The sequence below is a fragment of the Salvelinus namaycush genome, chromosome 36 (assembly GCF_016432855.1).
Source record: "Salvelinus namaycush isolate Seneca chromosome 36, SaNama_1.0, whole genome shotgun sequence".
Taxonomy (NCBI): domain Eukaryota; kingdom Metazoa; phylum Chordata; class Actinopteri; order Salmoniformes; family Salmonidae; genus Salvelinus; species Salvelinus namaycush.
The window spans coordinates 25,243,573-25,266,738 of NC_052342.1; the positions used below are offsets into that span (position 1 = coordinate 25,243,573).

General features: G+C 51.4%; 1 protein-coding gene across 1 annotated transcript; it reads left to right on the forward strand.

The window, feature by feature from the left end:
* Positions 1 to 1,171: 1,171 nt before the first annotated feature.
* On the forward strand, positions 1,172 to 22,906 carry LOC120030512 (putative transcription factor Ovo-like 1). The gene is made up of 5 exons (XM_038975920.1): positions 1,172 to 1,271; positions 8,817 to 9,064; positions 9,201 to 9,359; positions 21,882 to 22,026; positions 22,575 to 22,906. The coding sequence occupies exons 1-5, from the start codon at positions 1,172 to 1,174 to the stop codon at positions 22,904 to 22,906; spliced, it is 984 nt and encodes a 327-aa protein (XP_038831848.1).
* The last annotated feature ends 260 nt before the right edge of the window (positions 22,907 to 23,166 follow it).

Consider the following 23,166-nt stretch of genomic DNA (forward strand, 5'->3'; position numbering starts at 1 on the left):
ATGGTGGTGGTTGCATCATGCTGTGGGGATGTCTCTGAATGTCCTTGAGTGGCCCAGCCAGAGCCCGGACTTGAACCCAATCGAACATCTCTAGAGAGACCTGAAAAATCGCTGTGCAGCGTCGCTCCCCATCCAACCTGACAGAGCTTGAGAGGATCTGCAGAGAAGAAAAGGAGAAACTCCCCAAATACAGGTGTGCCAAGCTTGTAGCGTCATACCCAAGAACACTTGAGGCTGTAATCGCTGCCAAAGGTGCTTCAGCAAAGTACTGAGTAAAGGGTCTGAATAGTTATGTGAAGAATAAGGCTGTAACGTAACAAAATGTGGAAAAAAGTCAAGGGGTCTGAATACTTTTCGAATGCACTTCCCCACCCCCCACCCCCCACCAGAACAAACACAAACACACGGGAATAAAAGAAGGGTGAATAGCGCCTCCCATACCTGTTCCTTGTGCGCCACTGTGGCGAAGCTCTTTCCCCTTTCCCACTAATCAACTATTTATTTATCCTCTATACGTACTCTGCTGTCATACTCGAACATTTCCCCTCCCCTTTCTAATATGTTTTCAAGCCCTTCTTCTCGTCCCCACCTCGAAGCGGAATGGAGAAAGCGAGAGGGAGTGTGTAACAAAAAAAAGAAGAAAAGAAACCGGTCGAACAGGTACTAGCCTGGCCCAGATCTAGTTTGTCACCGTTATTTCTGAGACGCATGCGCGCTGCTACCTGTGCTTCCTGAATAAAGGAAAAGAAGGACTAGCCTACCTGTGTTGCCTTTGACCAACCTCTGAATTCACCGTGTTGTGTGGCTGTGAATCGGAATACTTATCAGCGGTCTACCTGACAAACTCCGAGGATAGAACGTAGCCTAAAGGTACGGGCACACCTGAACAAGCGAACTCACCTGCAGAGACGCTACCGTTGCTGTTTTTGTGGAGTATGGGCTTGGAGAAAAACAACGGATAAAAAGAGAAAGAAAACGGGATAGGTAGAAGACCGAAACTACAGAGCTACAAAGTTTGTTGTTAGGTGGAGAAGGAGGGAGGGGAACAATCCTTACCTTTTTGTTATTTTTTTTCCAGCGGGAAGTTTTTTTAAGCACTTTTTTTTCTTCATCAGTTTACCAGGAGTATATTGATTAGACGAAGACGACAGATTAACCGTAAAAACCGACCATGCCGCGAGCCTTCCTTGTAAAGAAGGCGAGATACTCTCCCGGTAAGCGGAACTGGAGCGAGCTGCCAGACCACGAGCGCGGGTACGTCTATATCCCAGGTGAGGTTGTGTTCCGTTAATAAACCATTTTGTTTCGGTGGAGCACGAGCAGCAGCACCGAATAACGGGAAATCAGTGTTCAATGACACGATTAATAAATTGTTAGGCTATAACGGTTTAACAAAAACTCAACCAGAAACTGTTACAATTATGTATCCAAACGAGTAGGTAGGCTACATTACAACAAGAATCGGGGTGGAAAGTTTTGGCATCATTTTTACACTGTCATCACAGGCCATATTCCAGGATAGATCATAGGACTTCCGATACCATTTTTTTGTGGGTTTTATTGAGCTTTTCTTGGTCTAGAGGTTAAGACACTGCGTTGCAGCGAGCCAGGCCCAACTATAGTGCGTGTGGCAATGTTCCCCTGTGAGCCACAAAGATAACCAGGACACCCGGTTACAACTCCGGCTGTCCGGTCTTCAGACCCGAGTAGTTTCCTTGAAGGAGAGAAAGGGGGGGGGGGGGTGAAACCGGTTGCAGCACTGCCACAATCTACCTCACCCATACGGCCTGTCATATCTATTGTAAACCAAGACCCACTTGTTTCACGAAGCGCCGCTGTATAGACTGCATTGGTTGGCCTTATAGGCAGTCTACCGCGGCGCTTCATGAAAAAATAGCATCTTGGTTTGCAATAGATTTGAGATATAAACCCTACTGTGTAGAACAGATATGCCTTTAACTGCTTGACATGCAGACTAAAATATATATTATTTATTTTTGCCATAATCCACACAGTAGCCGAACACTTAACGTGACCAGTGTTTTACACGGAGGGACGTTTCACCTCATATTCTTCCTCTTTTATCTAGACTAGATATGTCTCTCTTGCGTCACAGTCCTGAGAACAATCGCCATTGTACCGGTGGGCTTTTTGTTATTGTTATGTGTTGTGATATCAGATAACTGATAGCGGGCAGGAAGCCTCGCGGTTAATAGCGTTGGTGCAGTAACTGAAAGGTTGCTGGTTCGAGACGACTAGGTGAAAAGTCTATTGATGTGCCCTTGAGCAAGGCACCAACCCCATATTGCTCCTGTAAGTCGGTCTGTATAAGAGCGCCCTACTATATGACTAAAATGTCAATGTAAACACGTTCACCTAAGACCTCCTTCCCCCACCACAGTTAACTTTTAATCATTGCCTTTTAGATCCTTTAAAAGTCTCTGGTACTGAAAACGATCGTTAGATTAGCACCCAACAGGAGATAGATTTCACTTCCTGAACTAATATATTTTAAAAACATTAAGAACGCGTTAAGTAAGAAACAAACCAAGCCTCTCAGTATGGTTATGGGGTAGGCTGTAAGATCTATATTTTATTTGATTGTTATAAAATTCTCTAAGTTGAATATTTTTAATGAAAACGATTGAAAACCAAGGCTATTTCAAACTGCAAAGATGTGAACGTTTAGGTTATTGCCTGAAGAGCCAAATCACCAGCAGTAGTCATGGTGACAACGCTAGCAGCAGTCCACAGCCTAGTTATTACCCGGCTGTGTGAAGTTACCTGCCCCACCGACTCGACTTGTGTTTCACTCCAACTACAGCTGTTATCATTGTGCTTACTAACAATGCTTCCATGGCGTTTATCACATTATGCGTTTAGCGTAGGTTAGGTTACACATTTCTCACCATAATTCTGAGCAAGATAATTTGATAGTTGGATATTGAAACGCATGTGCTTAGTCGCTATTCTATTATTTTTGTAGCTTCAACTAATAAATAAATAAAATGGCACAGGAGATATTTTTTTCTAAGTTGAGAAGGAAAAAAAACGCGCTAACAGTACCTGTGGACATTTGGGAAGAAGCATTCTTCATTGAGTGCCCTGGACGCGCCCCCGCCGTCTGGGTAATGTTCAGGATGGTAGATGCTGGGTGAAATAACGGACTAGGGCTAGTACCCTCGTCTCCCAACACACACAGTCATACAATACACAGTCATACAATACACCCTTAGCAAACACACCAAACCACTACCGCCTGTTCTTCTGTTGACTCCCTCTCTCTCCATGGGAGGTTAAGATAGCACCTAGGCCTATTGTTTTGAATATTAGCCGATACATTGTCTTTGACTTCATCCTCCTCTGTGTTTGACACTTTTCATTAAACCGTTAGTTCAGCCTGTACTCAGGGATAGACGTAACATAGTGAACTTAAATTGGGGACACTCCAATTAGTATGATATGTTTCGTATGGCATGTATTAAATTGTCGATGTCCATCATGCATTTCATATGATGTGAAATACGTACATTATGTTACAAATTTGCAAAATGTATGATATGTTACAAATTCCAATTTGTTGTGGATAACTTTGGCTAGGTGGCTAACATTAGCTAGGCGGCTAACATTAGCTAGGCTAGGGGTTATAGTTTGGGGTTGAGGTTAAGGTTAGGGGCTATGGGTTAAGGTTAGGGTTAGGTTAGATTAAAGGTTAAGGTTAGGGTTAGAGGAAGGGTTAGCTAACATTAGCTAGGCTAGGGGTTATAGTTTGGGGTTGAGGTTAAGGTTAGGGGCTATGGGTTAAGGTTAGGGTTAGGTTAGATTAAAGGTTAAGGTTAGGGTTAGAGGAAGGGTTAGCTAACATTAGCTAGGCTAGGGGTTATAGTTTGGGGTTGAGGTTAAGGTTAGGGGCTATGGGTTAGAGGAAGGGTTAGCTAACATGCTAAATAGCTGCAAAGTAACTAAAAAGTAGTAAGTAGTAGGAAAGTTGTCCGTGATGAGATTTGAAAACACAGCCTTTGGGTTATACCTGCCTACTTTAGTTTTGCCTTAAGTAACCTTATTGTCTTCTGTAACCATACCAGACGTCAAATATTATACTAATTTGAGTGTCCAGGATTTACGTTTACTTTATTACGTCTAGTCCAGAGGTAGGCAACCCTGTTTACTGGAGTGCCACAGGTACTGCAGGGTTTTGTTCCACACCTGACCAATTAAACTAATTGATTTGTTCAGTGACTGCCTAAATTCAACACACTGGTGCCACTCCAGAACCAGAGATGCCTACCCCTGGTCTAGTCTATGAGAACAGGCGGGTTAGTTTCAGACTGTTTGATAACATGAATTAGGTTTTCAAAGATGAGACTGAACCAAGGTTTCAAATATCCGTGTCATAATATCTGGTTATATGGATAGTCATTGTTTGCCTGGAGGCGCACTTGGTGCTGGTGTGAGGGAAGGGAGGGGTGAGCAAACAGCTCGAGGTTAACAATTCACCAACATGTCTAATCAGGTGTGTGTGTGTGTACGGTTTTTTTATTGTTTGAAATGAAATATGACTTCAGTTGAGCAATTAAACGGTTACAATAAAAACAACTTAATTCTGTCCCAATATGACACTGGGAATAGGTGGAACCTGCTCCTCAGATTAAACTGTTACATAAAAAAATATATATATATATTCATTACTAAACTTCATTTTAAAGCCCATGTTTTATCCTAATTATTTATTTAAAAAAATCTGTCAGCTGTATTTTGAGGAGGGAGCACACTGACTGGACCAGGCAAAGAGTAACCCCCCCTATTCTCCCTAGTAAATGGTTCCTTCCGAGGTGCCCGGATCCATCAGTAGAGGAAAGTGTAGAGCGGAAGAGGAAGCCGGAGACTTTTTTCTTTTTCTTTTTTCCTGTTTTCAAAGGAATTCAGTGAGCTAAGTAAACCCTTTGTGTCTATAGGGGAGCAACCACCTTAAGCAGTGGTGTTGTTTCACCTGGAGAAGTGGGTATACTCTAATTTTGCCCCAAATTTCCCAAACGGTCTGCCCAGCGAAGGATGCTGTGGAGATGTTTTTCTCAGCGGCAGGGACTGGGAGACTGGTCAGGATCGAGGGGAAAGATGAACGGAGCAAAGTACAGAGATGATGATGAAAACCTGCTCCAGAGTGCTCAGGAACTCAGACTGGGGCGAAGGTTCACCTTCCAACAGGACAACGACCCTAAGTGTAACAGTATAACTTTAGACCGTCCCCTCGCCCCGACCCGGGCGCAAACCAGGGACCTTCTGCACACATCAACAACAGTCACCCACGAAGCGTCGTTACCCATCGCTCCACAAAAGCCGCGGCCCTTGCAGAGCAAGGGGAACCACTACTTCAAGTCTCAGAGCAAGTGACGTCACCGACTGAACTAACATCTCTGGAGAGACCGCTGTGCAGCGACGCTTCCCATTCAACCTGACAGAGTTTGAGAGGATCTGCAGAGAAGAATGAGAGAAACTCCCGAAATCCAGGTGTGCCAAGCTTGTAGCATCATACCCAACAAGACTCAAGGCTGTAATCGCTGCCAAAGGTGCTTCAACGAAGTACTGAGTAAAGGGTCTGAATACTTATGTAAATGTTATATTTCATTTTTGTAAATTTTTAATACATTTGCAGAAATGTCTAAAAACCTCTTTCTGCTTTGTCATTATGGGGCATTGTGATGTCATTATGGGGCATTGTTTCAAGATTGATGAGGAGGAAAAAAAGATTTAATACATTTTAGAATAAGGTTGTAACGTAACAAAATGCGGAAAAAGTCAAGGGTTCTGAATACTTTCCGAATGTACCGTATGTTTGTAAATTCAATTGACCACCAAGAAGCCATTTCAAGCTATAAATCAAGTTTGAATTGCTATCTTGTCTAACTAATTTAGCTGGCAAGCCTGTTGGCAAGGTTATTAGACTTTAGAAAAGCAGCCAACAACTACATGTACTGAATAAGACTCACATTCCTTTAAATCTTTTACCCAGATTTTTAGCAGAGATGCATATTTTACTTTCTTTTTTAAAGAAGCCCTCAGGGTTTTAGGTTGACACCCCTGATTATGACCCACACAAAACAACGGGACCTCACGCAATGCTTTGATTTGTGAGTTATCCGATTTGGCTCCTGTCCTGTTATAGAATCAACAGATTAAATTGTGTGATCAACTGACATTTATAGAACACACACACACATACTTCTCTACAATTACTGTCTGGAGGGGTGTCTGTACTGTCTGGAGGGGTGTCTGTACTGTCTGGAGGGGTGTCTGTACTGTCTGGAGGGGTGTCTGTACTGTCTGGAGGTGTGTCTGTACTGTCTGGAGGTGTGTCTGTACTGTCTGGAGGTGTGTCTGTACTGTCTGGAGGGGTGTCTGTACTGTCTGGAGGTGTGTCTGTACTGTCTGGAGGTGTGTCTGTACTGTCTGGAGGGGTGTCTGTACTGTCTGGAGGGGTGTCTGTACTGTCTGGAGGGGTGTCTGTACTGTCTGGAGGGGTGTCTGTACTGTCTGGAGGGGTGTCTGTACTGTCTGGAGGGGTGTCTGTACTGTCTGGAGGGGTGTCTGTACTGTCTGGAGGGGTGTCTGTTGGAGGGGTGTCTGTACTGTCTGGAGGGGTGTCTGTACTGTCTGGAGGGGTGTCTGTACTGTCTGGAGGGGTGTCTGTACTGTCTGGAGGGGTGTCTGTACTGTCTGGAGGGGTGTCTGTACTGTCTGGAGGGGTGTCTGTACTGTCTGGAGGGGTGTCTGTACTGTCTGGAGGGGTGTCTGTACTGTCTGGAGGGGTGTCTGTACTGTCTGGAGGGGTGTCTGTACTGTCTGGAGGGGTGTCTGTACTGTCTGGAGGGGTGTCTGTACTGTCTGGAGGGGTGTCTGTACTGTCTGGAGGGGTGTCTGTACTGTCTGGAGGGGTGTCTGTACTGTCTGGAGGGGTGTCTGTACTGTCTGGAGGGGTGTCTGTACTGTCTGGAGGGGTGTCTGTACTGTCTGGAGGGGTGTCTGTACTGTCTGGAGGGGTGTCTGTACTGTCTGGAGGGGTGTCTGTACTGTCTGGAGGGGTGTCTGTACTGTCTGGAGGGGTGTCTGTACTGTCTGGAGGGGTGTCTGTACTGTCTGGAGGGGTGTCTGTACTGTCTGGAGGGGTGTCTGTACTGTCTGGAGGGGTGTCTGTACTGTCTGGAGGGGTGTCTGTACTGTCTGGAGGTGTGTCTGTACTGTCTGGAGGGGTGTCTGTACTGTCTGGAGGGGTGTCTGTACTGTCTGGAGGGGTGTCTGTACTGTCTGGAGGTGTGTCTGTACTGTCTGGAGGGGTGTCTGTACTGTCTGGAGGGGTGTCTGTACTGTCTGGAGGGGTGTCTGTACTGTCTGGAGGGGTGTCTGTACTGTCTGGAGGGGTGTCTGTACTGTCTGGAGGTGTGTCTGTACTGTCTGGAGGGGTGTCTGTACTGTCTGGAGGGGTGTCTGTACTGTCTGGAGGGGTGTCTGTACTGTCTGGAGGTGTGTCTGTACTGTCTGGAGGTGTGTCTGTACTGTCTGGAGGGGTGTCTGTACTGTCTGGAGGGGTGTCTGTACTGTCTGGAGGTGTGTCTGTACTGTCTGGAGGTGTGTCTGTACTGTCTGGAGGTGTGTCTGTACTGTCTGGAGGTTGTGTCTGTACTGTCTGGAGGGGTGTCTGTACTGTCTGGAGGGGTGTCTGTACTGTCTGGAGGTGTGTCTGTACTGTCTGGAGGTGTGTCTGTACTGTCTGGAGGGGTGTCTGTACTGTCTGGAGGTGTGTCTGTACTGTCTGGAGGGGTGTCTGTACTGTCTGGAGGTGTGTCTGTACTGTCTGGAGGGGTGTCTGTACTGTCTGGAGGGGTGTCTGTACTGTCTGGAGGTGTGTCTGTACTGTCTGGAGGGGTGTCTGTACTGTCTGGAGGGGTGTCTGTACTGTCTGGAGGGGTGTCTGTACTGTCTGGAGGTGTGTCTGTACTGTCTGGAGGTGTGTCTGTACTGTCTGGAGGTGTGTCTGTACTGTCTGGAGGTGTGTCTGTACTGTCTGGAGGTGTGTCTGTACTGTCTGGAGGTGTGTCTGTACTGTCTGGAGGTGTGTCTGTACTGTCTGGAGGTGTGTCTGTACTGTCTGGAGGTGTGTCTGTACTGTCTGGAGGTGTGTCTGTACTGTCTGGAGGTGTGTCTGTACTGTCTGGAGGTGTGTCTGTACTGTCTGGAGGTGTGTCTGTACTGTCTGGAGGGGTGTCTGTACTGTCTGGAGGTGTGTCTGTACTGTCTGGAGGTGTGTCTGTACTGTCTGGAGGTGTGTCTGTACTGTCTGGAGGTGTGTCTGTACTGTCTGGAGGTGTGTCTGTACTGTCTGGAGGTGTGTCTGTACTGTCTGGAGGTGTGTCTGTACTGTCTGGAGGGGTGTCTGTACTGTCTGGAGGGGTGTCTGTACTGTCTGGAGGGGTGTGTGTGTCTGTGTGTGTGTTTGAGGAGTTTACAGCGGGAACCTGTGTCTCTGGACTGGCCGGTCAGACTGGTCCAACGGTAACTATAGTGTGTGTGTGAGGCACAAGACAATGCCTTTAAACACACACACAACCCCCCCGGTCCTCTCTGTCACCCTTTACACACTCACTTAGACTGGCACAAGCTCATATTAACTGTTACCAACATCACCACACTAGAATCCCTAGATTATATCCTTTAACAAGCTAAACCATTTCCCTCTGTCCTTCTTGTGCGTGTGTGTGTGTGTTACCATATTGTAGGTTATATTCTATATGTAATGTATCTTTTCTCCTCTCTTGTTCCAGTGTCTGCATTCCCCTTATTGGAGGAGACTGAAGCCAGCCCAGCAGAGACCGCTCTCTGTCTCTCCACGACGACACGCTACGAATACACCAAACGCACAGAATCACTCCTGCGTGACGTGCACAGCGTGATGACCCCTAGAGCGGAGCTGCCCTCGTGCACGGTGCTGGGTCGACCCCAAAGCCCGGGTCAGGGGTTAAAGGTCAAGAGGAGGGCACAGAGCAGTCCCTACGTCCGCTCCAAAATCAAGGTGAGTGACTGAGGCATCATGGGGAATGTAGTCTTTTTGTTGTCATTGTGTTTGTTGTTCTGGGAATATAAAACCCCCAATCATCTCTTAACTCTTTTTTTTCTCCTGTCTGTCTGTTTCTCTGTCTCTTCTATAGGTGACTACAGGTGAGCTACCCAGTGAGATTCCAACACCTCCCCAGCCTTCCGTCCCCGAAATCACCACCACACCTGTTGCCTTGACGACGTCCGCTACTGTCCCGGTCTCCACAGTAACGAGGTCAGGGACAGGTGCTCAGGCGACGTTCGTGTGCCAGGTATGTCAAATAACCTCCTCTCTCACCACCCCCCCCGCTCTCCACTCCCTCCATGTCTAATCCCCCCGCTCTCCACTCTCTCCATGTCTAATCCCATCCTCTCGCCTCTCACTCCATGTCTAATCCCCCCCTCTCTCCTCTCCCTCCATGTCTAATCCCCCCCTCTCTCCTCTCCCTCCATGTCTAATCCCCCCCTCTCGCCTCTCCCTCCATGTCTAATCCCCCCCTCTCTCCTCTCCCTCCAAGTATAATCCACCCCTTTCTCCTCTCCCGCCATGTCTAATCCACCCCTTTCTCCTCTCCATCCATGTCTAATCCTCGCCTGTCCCTCAATGTCTAATCCCCCCCTCTCGCCTCTCCCTCCATGTCTAATCGCCCCCTCTCTCCTCTCCCCCCATGTCTAATCGCCCCCTCTCTCCTCTCCCTCCATGTCTAATCGCCCCCTCTCTCCTCTCCCTCCATGTCTAATCGCCCCCTCCCTCCTCCCCCTCCATGTCTAATTCTCGCCTCTCCCTCCATGTCTAATCCCCCCCTCTCTCCTCTCCCTCCATGTCTAATCCCACCCTCTCGCCTCTCCCTCCACGTCTAATCCCCCCCTCTCGCCTCTCCCTCCATGTCTAATCCCCCCCTCTCTCCTCTCCCTCCATGTCTAATCCCACCCTCTCGCCTCTCCCTCCACGTCTAATCCCCCCCTCTCTCCTCTCCCTCCATGTCTAATCCCACCCTCTCGCCTCTCCCTCCACGTCTAATCCCTCTCGCCTCTCCCTCCACGTCTAATCCCCCCCTCTCGCCTCTCCCTCCATGTCTAATCCCCCCTCTCGCCTCTCCCTCCACGTCTAATCCCCCCCTCTCTCCACTCTCTCCATGTCTAATCCCCCCTCTCTCCAATCCCTCCATGTCTAATCCCCCCTCTCTCCAATCCCTCCATGTCTAATTCCACCCTCTCTCCAATCCCTCCATGTCTAATCCCCCCTCTCTCCAATCCCTCCATGTCTAATCCCCCCTCTCTCCAATCCCTCCATGTCTAATCCCCCCCTCTCTCCAATCCCTCCATGTCTAATCCCCCCCTCTCTCCACTCTCTCCATGTCTAATCCCCCACTCTCTCCATGTCTAATCCCCCCCTCTCTCCACTCTCTCCATGTCTAATCCCCCCTCTCTCCACTCTCTCCATGTCTAATCTCCCCCCCTCTCTCCACTCCCTCCATGTCTAATCCCTCCATGTCTAATCCCCCCCCTCTCGCCTCTCCCTCCATGTATAATCCCCCCCTCTCGCCTCTCCCTCGCCTCTCCCTCCATGTCTAATCCCCCCCTCTCTCCACTCTCTCCATGTCTAAACCCCCTCTCTCCACTCTCTCCGTGTCTGATCCTCCTCTCCCTCCATGTCTAATCCCCCCCTCTCTCCACTCCCTCCACGTCTAATCCCCCCCTCTCTCCACTCCCTCCACGTCTAATCCCCCCCTCTCTCCACTCCCTCCACGTCTAATCCCCCCCTCTCTCCACTCCCTCCATGTCTAATCCCCCCCTCTCGCCACTCTCTCCATGTCTAATCCCCCCTCTCTCCAATCCCTCCATGTCTAATCCCCCCCTCTCGCCTCTCCCTCCATGTCTAATCCCCCCCTCTCGACTCTCCCTCCATGTCTAATCCCCCCTCTCTCCAATCCCTCCATGTCTAATCCCCCCTCTCTCCAATCCCTCCATGTCTAATCCCCCCCTCGCCTCTCCCTCCATGTCTAATCCCCCCCCCTCGCCTCTCCCTCCATGTATAATCCCATCCTCTCGCCTCTCCCTCCATGTATAATCCCATCCTCTCGTCTCTCCCTCCATGTCTGATCCCCCCTCTCTCCACTCTCTCCATGTCTGATCCCCCCCTCTCTCCACTCTCTCCATGTCTGATCCCCCCCTCTCTACACTCTCTCCATGTCTGATCCCCCCCCTCTCGCCACTCTCTCCATGTCTAATCCCCCCCTCTCGCCTCTCCCTCCATGTCTAATCCCCCCCCTCTCGCCTCTCCCTTCATGTCTAATCCACCCCTTTCTCCTCTCCCGCCATGTCTAATCCACCCCTTTCTCCTCTCCATCCATGTCTAATCCTCGCCTCTCCCTCAATGTCTAATCCCCCCCTCTCGCCTCTCCCCCCATGTCTAATCGCCCCCTCTCTCCTCTCCCCCCATGTCTAATCGCCCCCTCTCTCCTCTCCCTCCATGTCTAATCGCCCCCTCCCTCCTCCACCTCCATGTCTAATCGCCCCCTCTCTCCTCTCCCTCCATGTCTAATCGCCCCCTCCCTCCTCCACCTCCATGTCTAATCGCCCCCTCTCTCCTCTCCCTCCATGTCTAATCGCCCCCTCTCTCCTCTCCCTCCATGTCTAATCCCCCCCTCCCTCCTCCACCTCCATGTCTAATCGCCCCCTCTCTCCTCTCCCTCCATGTCTAATCGCCCCCTCTCTCCTCTCCCTCCATGTCTAATCGCCCCCTCCCTCCTCCACCTCCATGTCTAATCGCCCCCTCTCTCCTCTCCCTCCATGTCTAATCCCCCCTCTCTCCTCTCCCTCCATGTCTAATCCCCCCTCTCTCCTCTCCCTCCATGTCTAATCCCCCCCTCTCTCCACTCCCTCCATGTCTAATCGCCCCCTCTCTCCTCTCCCTCCATGTCTAATCGCCCCCTCTCTCCTCTCCCTCCATGTCTAATCGCCCCCTCTCTCCTCTCCCTCCATGTCTAATCGCCCCTCTCTCCTCTCCCTCCATGTCTAATCCCCCCCTCCCTCCTCCACCTCCATGTCTAATTCTCGCATCTCCCTCCATGTCTAATCCCCCCCCTCGCCTCTCCCTCCATGTCTAATCCCCCCTCTCTCCTCTCCCTCCATGTCTAATCCCCCCCTCTCTCCTCTCCCTCCATGTCTAATCGCCCCCTCCCTCCTCCACCTCCATGTCTAATCGCCCCCTCCCTCCTCCACCTCCATGTCTAATCGCCCCCTTTCTCCTCTCCATCCATGTCTAATCCTCGCCTGTCCCTCAATGTCTAATCCCCCCCTCTCGCCTCTCCCTCCATGTCTAATCGCCCCCTCTCTCCTCTCCCCCCATGTCTAATCGCCCCCTCTCTCCTCTCCCTCCATGTCTAATCGCCCCCTCTCTCCTCTCCCTCCATGTCTAATCGCCCCCTCCCTCCTCCCCCTCCATGTCTAATTCTCGCCTCTCCCTCCATGTCTAATCCCCCCCTCTCTCCTCTCCCTCCATGTCTAATCCCACCCTCTCGCCTCTCCCTCCACGTCTAATCCCCCCCTCTCGCCTCTCCCTCCATGTCTAATCCCCCCCTCTCTCCTCTCCCTCCATGTCTAATCCCACCCTCTCGCCTCTCCCTCCACGTCTAATCCCCCCCTCTCTCCTCTCCCTCCATGTCTAATCCCACCCTCTCGCCTCTCCCTCCACGTCTAATCCCTCTCGCCTCTCCCTCCACGTCTAATCCCCCCCTCTCGCCTCTCCCTCCATGTCTAATCCCCCCTCTCGCCTCTCCCTCCACGTCTAATCCCCCCCTCTCTCCACTCTCTCCATGTCTAATCCCCCCTCTCTCCAATCCCTCCATGTCTAATCCCCCCTCTCTCCAATCCCTCCATGTCTAATTCCACCCTCTCTCCAATCCCTCCATGTCTAATCCCCCCTCTCTCCAATCCCTCCATGTCTAATCCCCCCTCTCTCCAATCCCTCCATGTCTAATCCCCCCCTCTCTCCAATCCCTCCATGTCTAATCCCCCCCTCACTCCACTCCCTCCATGTCTAACCCTCCACTCTCTCCATGTCTGATCCCCCCCTCTCTCTACTCTCTCCATGTCTAATCCCCCCTCTCTCCACTCTCTCCATGTCTAATCTCCCCCCTCTCTCCACTCCCTCCATGTCTAATCCCTCCATGTCTAATCCCCCCTCTCGCCTCTCCCTCCATGTCTAATCCCCCCCCTCTCGCCTCTCCCTCCATGTATAATCCCCCCCTCTCGCCTCTCCCTCGCCTCTCCCTCCATGTCTAATCCCCCCCTCTCTCCACTCTCTCCATGTCTAAACCCCCTCTCTCCACTCTCTCCGTGTCTGATCCTCCTCTCCCTCCATGTCTAATCCCCCCCTCTCTCCACTCCCTCCACGTCTAATCCCCCCCTCTCTCCACTCCCTCCACGTCTAATCCCCCCCTCTCTCCACTCCCTCCACGTCTAATCCCCCCCTCTCTCCACTCCCTCCATGTCTAATCCCCCCCTCTCGCCACTCTCTCCATGTCTAATCCCCCCTCTCTCCAATCCCTCCATGTCTAATCCCCCCCTCTCGCCTCTCCCTCCATGTCTAATCCCCCCCTCTCGACTCTCCCTCCATGTCTAATCCCCCCTCTCTCCAATCCCTCCATGTCTAATCCCCCCTCTCTCCAATCCCTCCATGTCTAATCCCCCCCTCGCCTCTCCCTCCATGTCTAATCCCCCCCCCTCGCCTCTCCCTCCATGTATAATCCCATCCTCTCGCCTCTCCCTCCATGTATAATCCCATCCTCTCGTCTCTCCCTCCATGTCTGATCCCCCCTCTCGCCACTCTCTCCATGTCTAATCCCCCCCTCTCGCCTCTCCCTCCATGTCTAATCCCCCCCCTCTCGCCTCTCCCTTCATGTCTAATCCACCCCTTTCTCCTCTCCCGCCATGTCTAATCCACCCCTTTCTCCTCTCCATCCATGTCTAATCCTCGCCTCTCCCTCAATGTCTAATCCCCCCCTCTCGCCTCTCCCCCCATGTCTAATCGCCCCCTCTCTCCTCTCCCCCCATGTCTAATCGCCCCCTCTCTCCTCTCCCTCCATGTCTAATCGCCCCCTCCCTCCTCCACCTCCATGTCTAATCGCCCCCTCTCTCCTCTCCCTCCATGTCTAATCGCCCCCTCCCTCCTCCCCCTCCATGTCTAATCGCCCCCTCTCTCCTCTCCCTCCATGTCTAATCGCCCCCTCTCTCCTCTCCCTCCATGTCTAATCCCCCCCTCCCTCCTCCACCTCCATGTCTAATCGCCCCCTCTCTCCTCTCCCTCCATGTCTAATCGCCCCCTCTCTCCTCTCCCTCCATGTCTAATCGCCCCCTCCCTCCTCCACCTCCATGTCTAATCGCCCCCTCTCTCCTCTCCCTCCATGTCTAATCCCCCCTCTCTCCTCTCCCTCCATGTCTAATCCCCCCTCTCTCCTCTCCCTCCATGTCTAATCCCCCCCTCTCTCCTCTCCCTCCATGTCTAATCGCCCCCTCTCTCCTCTCCCTCCATGTCTAATCGCCCCCTCTCTCCTCTCCCTCCATGTCTAATCGCCCCCTCTCTCCTCTCCCTCCATGTCTAATCGCCCCTCTCTCCTCTCCCTCCATGTCTAATCCCCCCCTCCCTCCTCCACCTCCATGTCTAATTCTCGCATCTCCCTCCATGTCTAATCCCCCCTCTCGCCTCTCCCTCCATGTCTAATCCCCCCTCTCTCCTCTCCCTCCATGTCTAATCCCCCCCTCTCTCCTCTCCCTCCATGTCTAATCGCCCCCTCCCTCCTCCACCTCCATGTCTAATCGCCCCCTCCCTCCTCCACCTCCATGTCTAATCGCCCCCTCTCTCCTCTCCCTCCATGTCTAATCGCCCCCTCCCTCCTCCACCTCCATGTCTAATTCTCGCATCTCCCTCCATGTCTAATCCCCCCTCTCGCCTCTCCCTCCATGTCTAATCCCCCCTCTCTCCTCTCCCTCCATGTCTAATCCCCCCCTCTCTCCTCTCCCTCCATGTCTAATTCCACCCTCTCGCCTCTCCCTCCATGTCTAATTCCACCCTCTCGCCTCTCCCTCCACGTCTAATCCCCCCCTCTCTCCTCTCCCTCCATGTCTAATCCCACCCTCTCGCCTCTCCCTCCACGTCTAATCCCACCCTCTCGCCTCTCCCTCCACGTCTAATCCCTCTCGCCTCTCCCTCCACGTCTAATCCCCCCCTCTCTCCACTCTCTCCATGTCTAATCCCCCCCTCTCTCCACTCTCTCCATGTCTAATCCCCACTCTCTCCATGTCTAATCCCCCCTCTCTCCAATCCCTCCATGTCTAATCCCCCCTCTCTCCAATCCCTCCATGTCTAATCCCCCCCTCTCTCCAATCCCTCCATGTCTAATCACCCCCTCTCTCCAATCCCTCCATGTCTAATCCCCCCCTCTCTCCCCTCCATGTCTAATCCCCCCCTCTCTCCACTCCCTCCATGTCTAATCCCCCCCTCTCTCCACTCTCTCCATGTCTAATCCCCCCCTCTCTCCACTCTCTCCATGTCTAATCCCCCCTCTCTCCACTCCCTCCATGTCTAATCTCTCTCCACTCCCTCCATGTCTAATCCCTCCATGTCTAATCCCCCCTCTCGCCTCTCCCTCCATGTCTAATCCCCCCCCTCTCGCCTCTCCCTCCATGTATAATCCCCCCCTCTCGCCTCTCCCTCGCCTCTCCCTCCATGTCTAATCCCCCCCTCTCTCCACTCTCTCCATGTCTAAACCCCCTCTCTCCACTCTCTCCGTGTCTGATCCTCCTCTCCCTCCATGTCTAATCCCCCCCTCTCGCCACTCTCTCCATGTCTAATCCCCACTCTCTCCATGTCTAATCCCCCCCTCTCGCCTCTCCCTCCATGTCTAATCCCCCCCTCTCGACTCTCCCTCCATGTCTAATCCCCCCTCTCGACTCTCCCTCCATGTCTAATCCCCCCTCGCCTCTCCCTCCATGTCTAATCCCCCCTCGCCTCTCCCTCATGTCTAATCCCCCCCCGCCTCTCCCTCATGTCTAATCCCCCCCCCTCGCCTCTCCCTCCATGTATAATCCCATCCTCTCGCCTCTCCCTCCATGTATAATCCCATCCTCTCGTCTCTCCCTCCATGTCTGATCCCCCCTCTCTCCACTCTCTCCATGTCTGATCCCCCCCTCTCGCCACTCTCTCCATGTCTGATCCCCCCCCTCTCTCCACTCTCTCCATGTCTGATCCCCCCCTCTCTCCACTCTCTCCATGTCTAATCCCCCCCTCTCTACACTCTCTCCATGTCTGATCCCCCCCTCTCTCCACTCTCTCCATGTCTAATCCCCCCCTCTCGCCTCTCCCTCCATGTCTAATCCCCCCCTCTCGCCTCTCCCTTCATGTCTAATCCCCCCCTCTCTCCTCTCCCTCCAAGTCTAATCCACCCCTTTCTCCTCTCCCGCCATGTCTAATCCACCCCTTTCTCCTCTCCATCCATGTCTAATCCTCGCCTCTCCCTCAATGTCTAATCCCCCCCCTCTCTCCTCTCCCCCCATGTCTAATCGCCCCCTCTCTCCTCTCCCTCCATGTCTAATCGCCCCCTCCCTCCTCCACCTCCATGTCTAATTCTCGCCTCTCCCTCCATGTCTAATCCCCCCTCTCGCCTCTCCCTCCATGTCTAATCCCCCCCTCTCTCCTCTCCCTCCATGTCTAATTCCACCCTCTCGCCTCTCCCTCCATGTCTAATTCCACCCTCTCGCCTCTCCCTCCACGTCTAATCCCCCCCTCTCTCCTCTCCCTCCATGTCTAATCCCACCCTCTCGCCTCTCCCTCCACGTCTAATCCCACCCTCTCGCCTCTCCCTCCACGTCTAATCCCTCTCGCCTCTCCCTCCACGTCTAATCCCCCCCTCTCTCCACTCTCTCCATGTCTAATCCCCCCCTCTCTCCACTCTCTCCATGTCTAATCCCCCCCTCTCTCCATGTCTAATCCCCCCCTCTCTCCATGTCTAATCCCCCCTCTCTCCAATCCCTCCATGTCTAATCCCCCCTCTCTCCAATCCCTCCATGTCTAATCCCCCCCTCTCTCCAATCCCTCCATGTCTAATCACCCCCTCTCTCCAATCCCTCCATGTCTAATCCCCCCCTCTCTCCACTCTCTCCATGTCTAATCCCCCCCTCTCTCCACTCTCTCCATGTCTGATCCCCCCCTCTCTCCACTCTCTCCATGTCTGATCCCCCCCTCTCTCCACTCTCTCCATGTCTGATCCCCCCCCTCTCTCCACTCTCTCCATGTCTGATCCCCCCCCTCTCTCCACTCTCTCCATGTCTGATCCCCCCCCTCTCTCCACTCTCTCCATGTCTGATCCCCCCCCTCTCTCCACTCTCTCCATGTCTGATCCCCCCCCTCTCTCCACTCTCTCCATGTCTGATCCCCCCCTCTCTCCACTCTCTCCATGTCTGATCCCCCCCTCTCGCCACTCTCTCCATGTCTGATCCCCCCCTCTCGCCACTCTCTCCATGTCTGATCCCCCCCTCTCGCCACTCTCTCCATGTCTGATCCCCCCTCTCGCCACTCTCTCCATGTCTGATCCCCCCCTCTCGCCACTCTCTCCATGTCTGATCCCCCCCTCTCGCCACTCTCTCCATGTCTGATCCCCCCCTCTCGCCACTCTCTCCATGTCTGATCCCCCCCTCTCGCCACTCTCTCCATGTCTGATCCCCCCCTCTCGCCACTCTCTCCATGTCTGATCCCCCCCTCTCGCCACTCTCTCCATGTCTGATCCCCCCCTCTCGCCACTCTCTCCATGTCTGATCCCCCCCTCTCGCCACTCTCTCCATGTCTGATCCCCCCCTCTCGCCACTCTCTCCATGTCTGATCCCCCCCTCTCGCCACTCTCTCCATGTCTGATCCCCCCCTCTCGCCACTCTCTCCATGTCTGATCCCCCCTCTCGCCACTCTCTCCATGTCTGATCCCCCCCTCTCTCCATGTCTGATCCCCCCTCTCTCCACTCTCTCCATGTCTGATCCCCCCCTCTAACCGTCTCCCTCTCTCTCTCCTCTTCCCGTGTAACCCGTCTCTCTCTCTCTCTCTCTCCTCTTCCCGTGTAACCCGTCTCTCTCTCTCTCTCTCTCCTCTTCCCGTGTAACCCGTCTCTCTCTCTCTCTCTCTCCTCTTCCCGTGTAACCCGTCTCTCTCTCTCTCTCTCTCCTCTTCCCGTGTAACCCGTCTCTCTCTCTCTCTCTCTCTCTCCTCTTCCCGTGTAACCCGTCTCTCTCTCAATTCAATTCAATTCAAGGGGCTTTATTGGCATGGGAAACGTGTTAACATTGCCAAAGCAAGTGAGGTAGATATTATACAAAAGTGAAATAAACAATACAAATTAACAGTAAACATTACACATACAGAAGTTTCAAAACAATAAAGACATTACAAATGTTATATTATATATATACAGTGTTGTAACAATGTACAAATGGTTAAAGCACACAAGTTAAAATAAATAAGCATAAATATGGGTTGTATTTACAATGGTGTTTGTTCTTCACTGGTTGCCCTTTTCTTGTGGCAACAGGTCACAAATCTTGCTGCTGTGATGGCACACTGTGGAATTTCTCCCAGTAGATATGGGAGTTTATCAAAATTGGATTTGTTTTCAAATTCTTTGTGGATCTGTGTAATCTGAGGGAAATATGTCTCTCTAATATGGTCATACATTGGGCAGGAGGTTAGGAAGTGCAGCTCAGTTTCCACCTCATTTTGTGGGCAGTGTGCACATAGCCTGTCTTCTCTTGAGAGCCATGTCTGCCTACGGCGGCCTTTCTCAATAGCAAGGCTATGCTCACTGAGTCTGTACATAGTCAAAGCTTTCCTTAAGTTTGGGTCAGTCACAGTGGTCAGGTATTCTGCCACTGTGTACTCTCTGTTTAGGGCCAAATAGCATTCTAGTTTGCTCTGTTTTTTTGTTAATTCTTTCCAATGTGTCAAGTAATTATCTTTTTGTTTTCTCATGATTTGGTTGGGTCTAATTGTGCTGTTGTCCTGGGGCTCTGTGGGGTGTGTTTGTGTTTGTGAACAGAGCCCTAGGACCAGCTTGCTTAGGGGACTCTTCTCCAGGTTCATCTCTCTGTAGGTGATGGCTTTGTTATGGAAGGTTTGGGAATCGCTTCCTTTTAGGTGGTTGTAGAATTTAACGGCTCTTTTCTGGATTTTGATAATTAGTGGGTATCGGCCTAATTCTGCTCTGCATGCATTATTTGGTGTTCTACGTTGTACACGGAGGATATTTTTGCAGAATTCTGCATGCAGAGTCTCAATTTGGTGTTTGTCCCATTTTGTGAAATCTTGGTTGGTGAGCGGACCCCAGACCTCACAACCATAAAGGGCAATGGGCTCTATGACTGATTCAAGTATTTTTAGCCAGATCCTAATTGGTATGTTGAAATTTATGTTCCTTTTGATGGCATAGAAGGCCCTTCTTGCCTTGTCTCTCAGATCGTTCACAGCTTTGTGGAAGTTACCTGTGGTGCTGATGTTTAGGCCGAGGTATGTATAGTTTTTTGTGTGCTCTAGGGCAACGGTGTCTAGATGGAATTTGTGGTCCTGGTGACTGGACCTTTTTTGGAACACCATTATTTTGGTCTTACTGAGATTTACTGTCAGGGCCCAGGTCTGACAGAATCTGTGCAGAAGATCTAGGTGCTGCTGTAGGCCCTCCTTGGTTGGTGACAGAAGCACCAGATCATCAGCAAACAGTAGACATTTGACTTTGGATTCTAGTAGGGTGAGACCGGGTGCTGCAGACTGTTCTAGTGCCCGCGCCAATTCGTTGATATATATGTTGAAGAGGGTGGGGCTTAAGCTGCATCCCTGTCTCACCCCACGACCCTGTGTGAAGAAATGTGTGTGTTTTTTGCCAATTTTAACCGCACACTTGTTGTTTGTGTACATGGATTTTATAATGTCGTATGTTTTACCCCCAACACCACTTTCCATCAATTTGTATAGCAGACCCTCATGCCAAATTGAGTCGAAGGCTTTTTTGAAATCAACAAAGCATGAGAAGACTTTGCCTTTGTTTTGGTCTGTTTGGTTGTCAATTAGGGTGTGTAGGGTGAATACATGGTCTGTTGTACGGTAATTTGGTAAAAAGCCAATTTGACATTTGCTCAGTACATTGTTTTCATTGAGGAAATGTACGAGTCTGCTGTTAATGATAATGCAGAGGATTTTCCCAAGGTTACTGTTGACGCATATTCCACGGTAGTTATTGGGGTCAAATTTGTCTCCACTTTTGTGGATTGGGGTGATCAGTCCTTGGTTCCAAATATTGGGGAAGATGCCAGAGCTAAGGACGATGTTAAAGAGTTTTAGTATAGCCAATTGGAATTTGTTGTCTGTATATTTGATCATTTCATTAAGGATACCATCAACACCACAGGCCTTTTTGGGTTGGAGGGTTTTTATTTTGTCCTGTAACTCATTCAAGGTAATTGGAGAATCCAGTGGGTTCTGGTAGTCTTTAATAGTTGATTCTAGGATTTGTATTTGATCATGTATATGTTTTTGCTCTTTATTCTTTGTTATAGAGCCAAAAAGATTGGAGAAGTGGTTTACCCATACATCTCCATTTTGGATAGATAATTCTTCGTGTTGTTGTTTGTTTAGTGTTTTCCAATTTTCCCAGAATTGGTTAGAGTCTATGGAGTCTTCAATTACATTGAGCTGATTTCTGACGTGCTGTTCCTTCTTTTTCCGTAGTGTATTTCTGTATTGTTTTAGTGATTCACCATAGTGAAGGCGTAGACTCAGGTTTTCCGGGTCTCTATGTTTTTGGTTGGACAGGTTTCTCAATTTATTTCTTAGATTTTTGCATTCTTTATCAAACCATTTGTCATTGTTGTTCATTTTCTTCTCTCTCTCTCTCTCCTCTTCCCGTGTAACCCGTCTCTCTCTCTCTCTCTCCTCTTCCCGTGTAACCCGTCTCTCTCTCTCTCTCTCCTCTTCCCGTGTAACCCGTCTCTCTCTCTCTCTCTCCTCTTCCCGTGTAACCCGTCTCTCTCTCTCTCTCTCTCCTCTTCCCGTGTAACCCGTCTCTCTCTCTCTCTCTCTCCTCTTCCGTACCTCTCTCCTCTTCCCGTGTAACCCGTCTCTCTCTCTCCTCTTCCCGTGTAACCCGTCTCTCTCTCTCCTCTTCCCGTGTAACCCGTCTCTCTCTCTCCTCTTCCCGTGTAACCCGTCTCTCTCTCTCCTCTTCCCGTGTAACCCGTCTCTCTCTCTCCTCTTCCCGTGTAACCCGTCTCTCTCTCTCCTCTTCCCGTGTAACCCGTCTCTCTCTCTCCTCTTCCCGTGTAACCCGTCTCTCTCTCTCCTCTTCCCGTGTAACCCGTCTCTCTCTCTCCTCTTCCCGTGTAACCCGTCTCTCTCTCTCCTCTTCCCGTGTAACCCGTCTCTCTCTCTCCTCTTCCCGTGTAACCCGTCTCTCTCTCTCCTCTTCCCGTGTAACCCGTCTCTCTCTCTCCTCTTCCCGTGTAACCCGTCTCTCTCTCTCCTCTTCCCGTGTAACCCGTCTCTCTCTCTCCTCTTCCCGTGTAACCCGTCTCTCTCTCTCCTCTTCCCGTGTAACCCGTCTCTCTCTCTCCTCTTCCCGTGTAACCCGTCTCTCTCTCTCCTCTTCCCGTGTAACCCGTCTCTCTCTCTCCTCTTCCCGTGTAACCCGTCTCTCTCTCTCTCTCTCTCCTCTTCCCGTGTAACCCGTCTCTCTCTCTCTCCTCTTCCTGTGTAACCTGGCAGATGTGCCAGAAGGTGTTCCAGCACCAGAGGATGTTGAACCGGCACCTGAAGTGTCACAGTGATACTAAGAGACACTTGTGTAACCACTGTGGTAAAGGATTCAACGACACCTTCGACCTGAAGAGACACGTCAGAACACACACAGGTAGGACACACACACACACACACACATGCATACACGCACACACACAGGTAGGACACACACACACACATACACGCACACACACAGGTAGGACACACACATACACGCACACACACAAGTAGGACAGAGAGACGTACGCCCTCACTAAACCCCTCAGCCCCCCCTCACTAAACCCCTCAGCCCCCTCACTAAACCCTCACTAAACCCCTCAGCCCCCCCTTCACTAAACCCCTCAGCCCCCCCTCACTAAACCCTCACTAAACCCCTCAGCCCCCCCTCACTAAACCCTCACTAAACCCCTCAGCCCCCCCCTCAGCCAACCCCTCAGCCCCCCCTCACTAAACCCCTCAGCCCACCCTTCACTAAACCCCGCCCACCCCTCAGTAAACCCCACCCATCCCTCACTCCACCCCTCACTAAACCCCCCCCCCCACCCCTCACTAAACCCCACCCCTAACTCCACCCAGTGCTGCTCCATCTCCTCTCATTCCTCTCCCATCTCTTCCTCCCTCCATCCCTCCGTCTCTAATCCAGTCCCTCTCTCCCTCTAGGAGTGCGTCCCTACAAGTGTTCTCTCTGTGACAAGGCCTTCACCCAGCGCTGCTCTCTGGAGTCTCACATGAAGAAGATCCACGGTGTGACCCTGCAGTACGCCTATAAGGAGAGACGCAACAAACTCTACGTCTGTGAGGAGTGTGGCCACACCGCCCCTTCCCAGGATGCACTGCTCGAACACTACCACGCCCTCCACCCCAACTCCGCCTTCCTGAGGGCGAAGGGGGGGAGAGGGGCAGGGGGTGAGGGGGGTGAGGAGTCAATGCCTGGGTCGCCACTTTCGAACAGTCAGTATAGTGATGATACTACAGGATCAGGGGGGCAGTAGAGGGAGGGATGAGGAGGTGCGACGGTTTGGAACAGGATAACGGTCGTGTCTTTGACAAAAACCAGCAACGGGGTCGTATTCATTAGGGCATGCAAAGTAATGTATGTATGACAATTTAACCGTTTCCTATTGGACAGATGCAAGGTTGTCTCTCCCTGTTTCAGTCCATTTACTTCCGTTTGGTGCCTAATGAACACGACCCAGGTAAATGTAAAACGTTAAGGGAAATCTAACGTAGTGGCAACATGTGAGATTAGGAT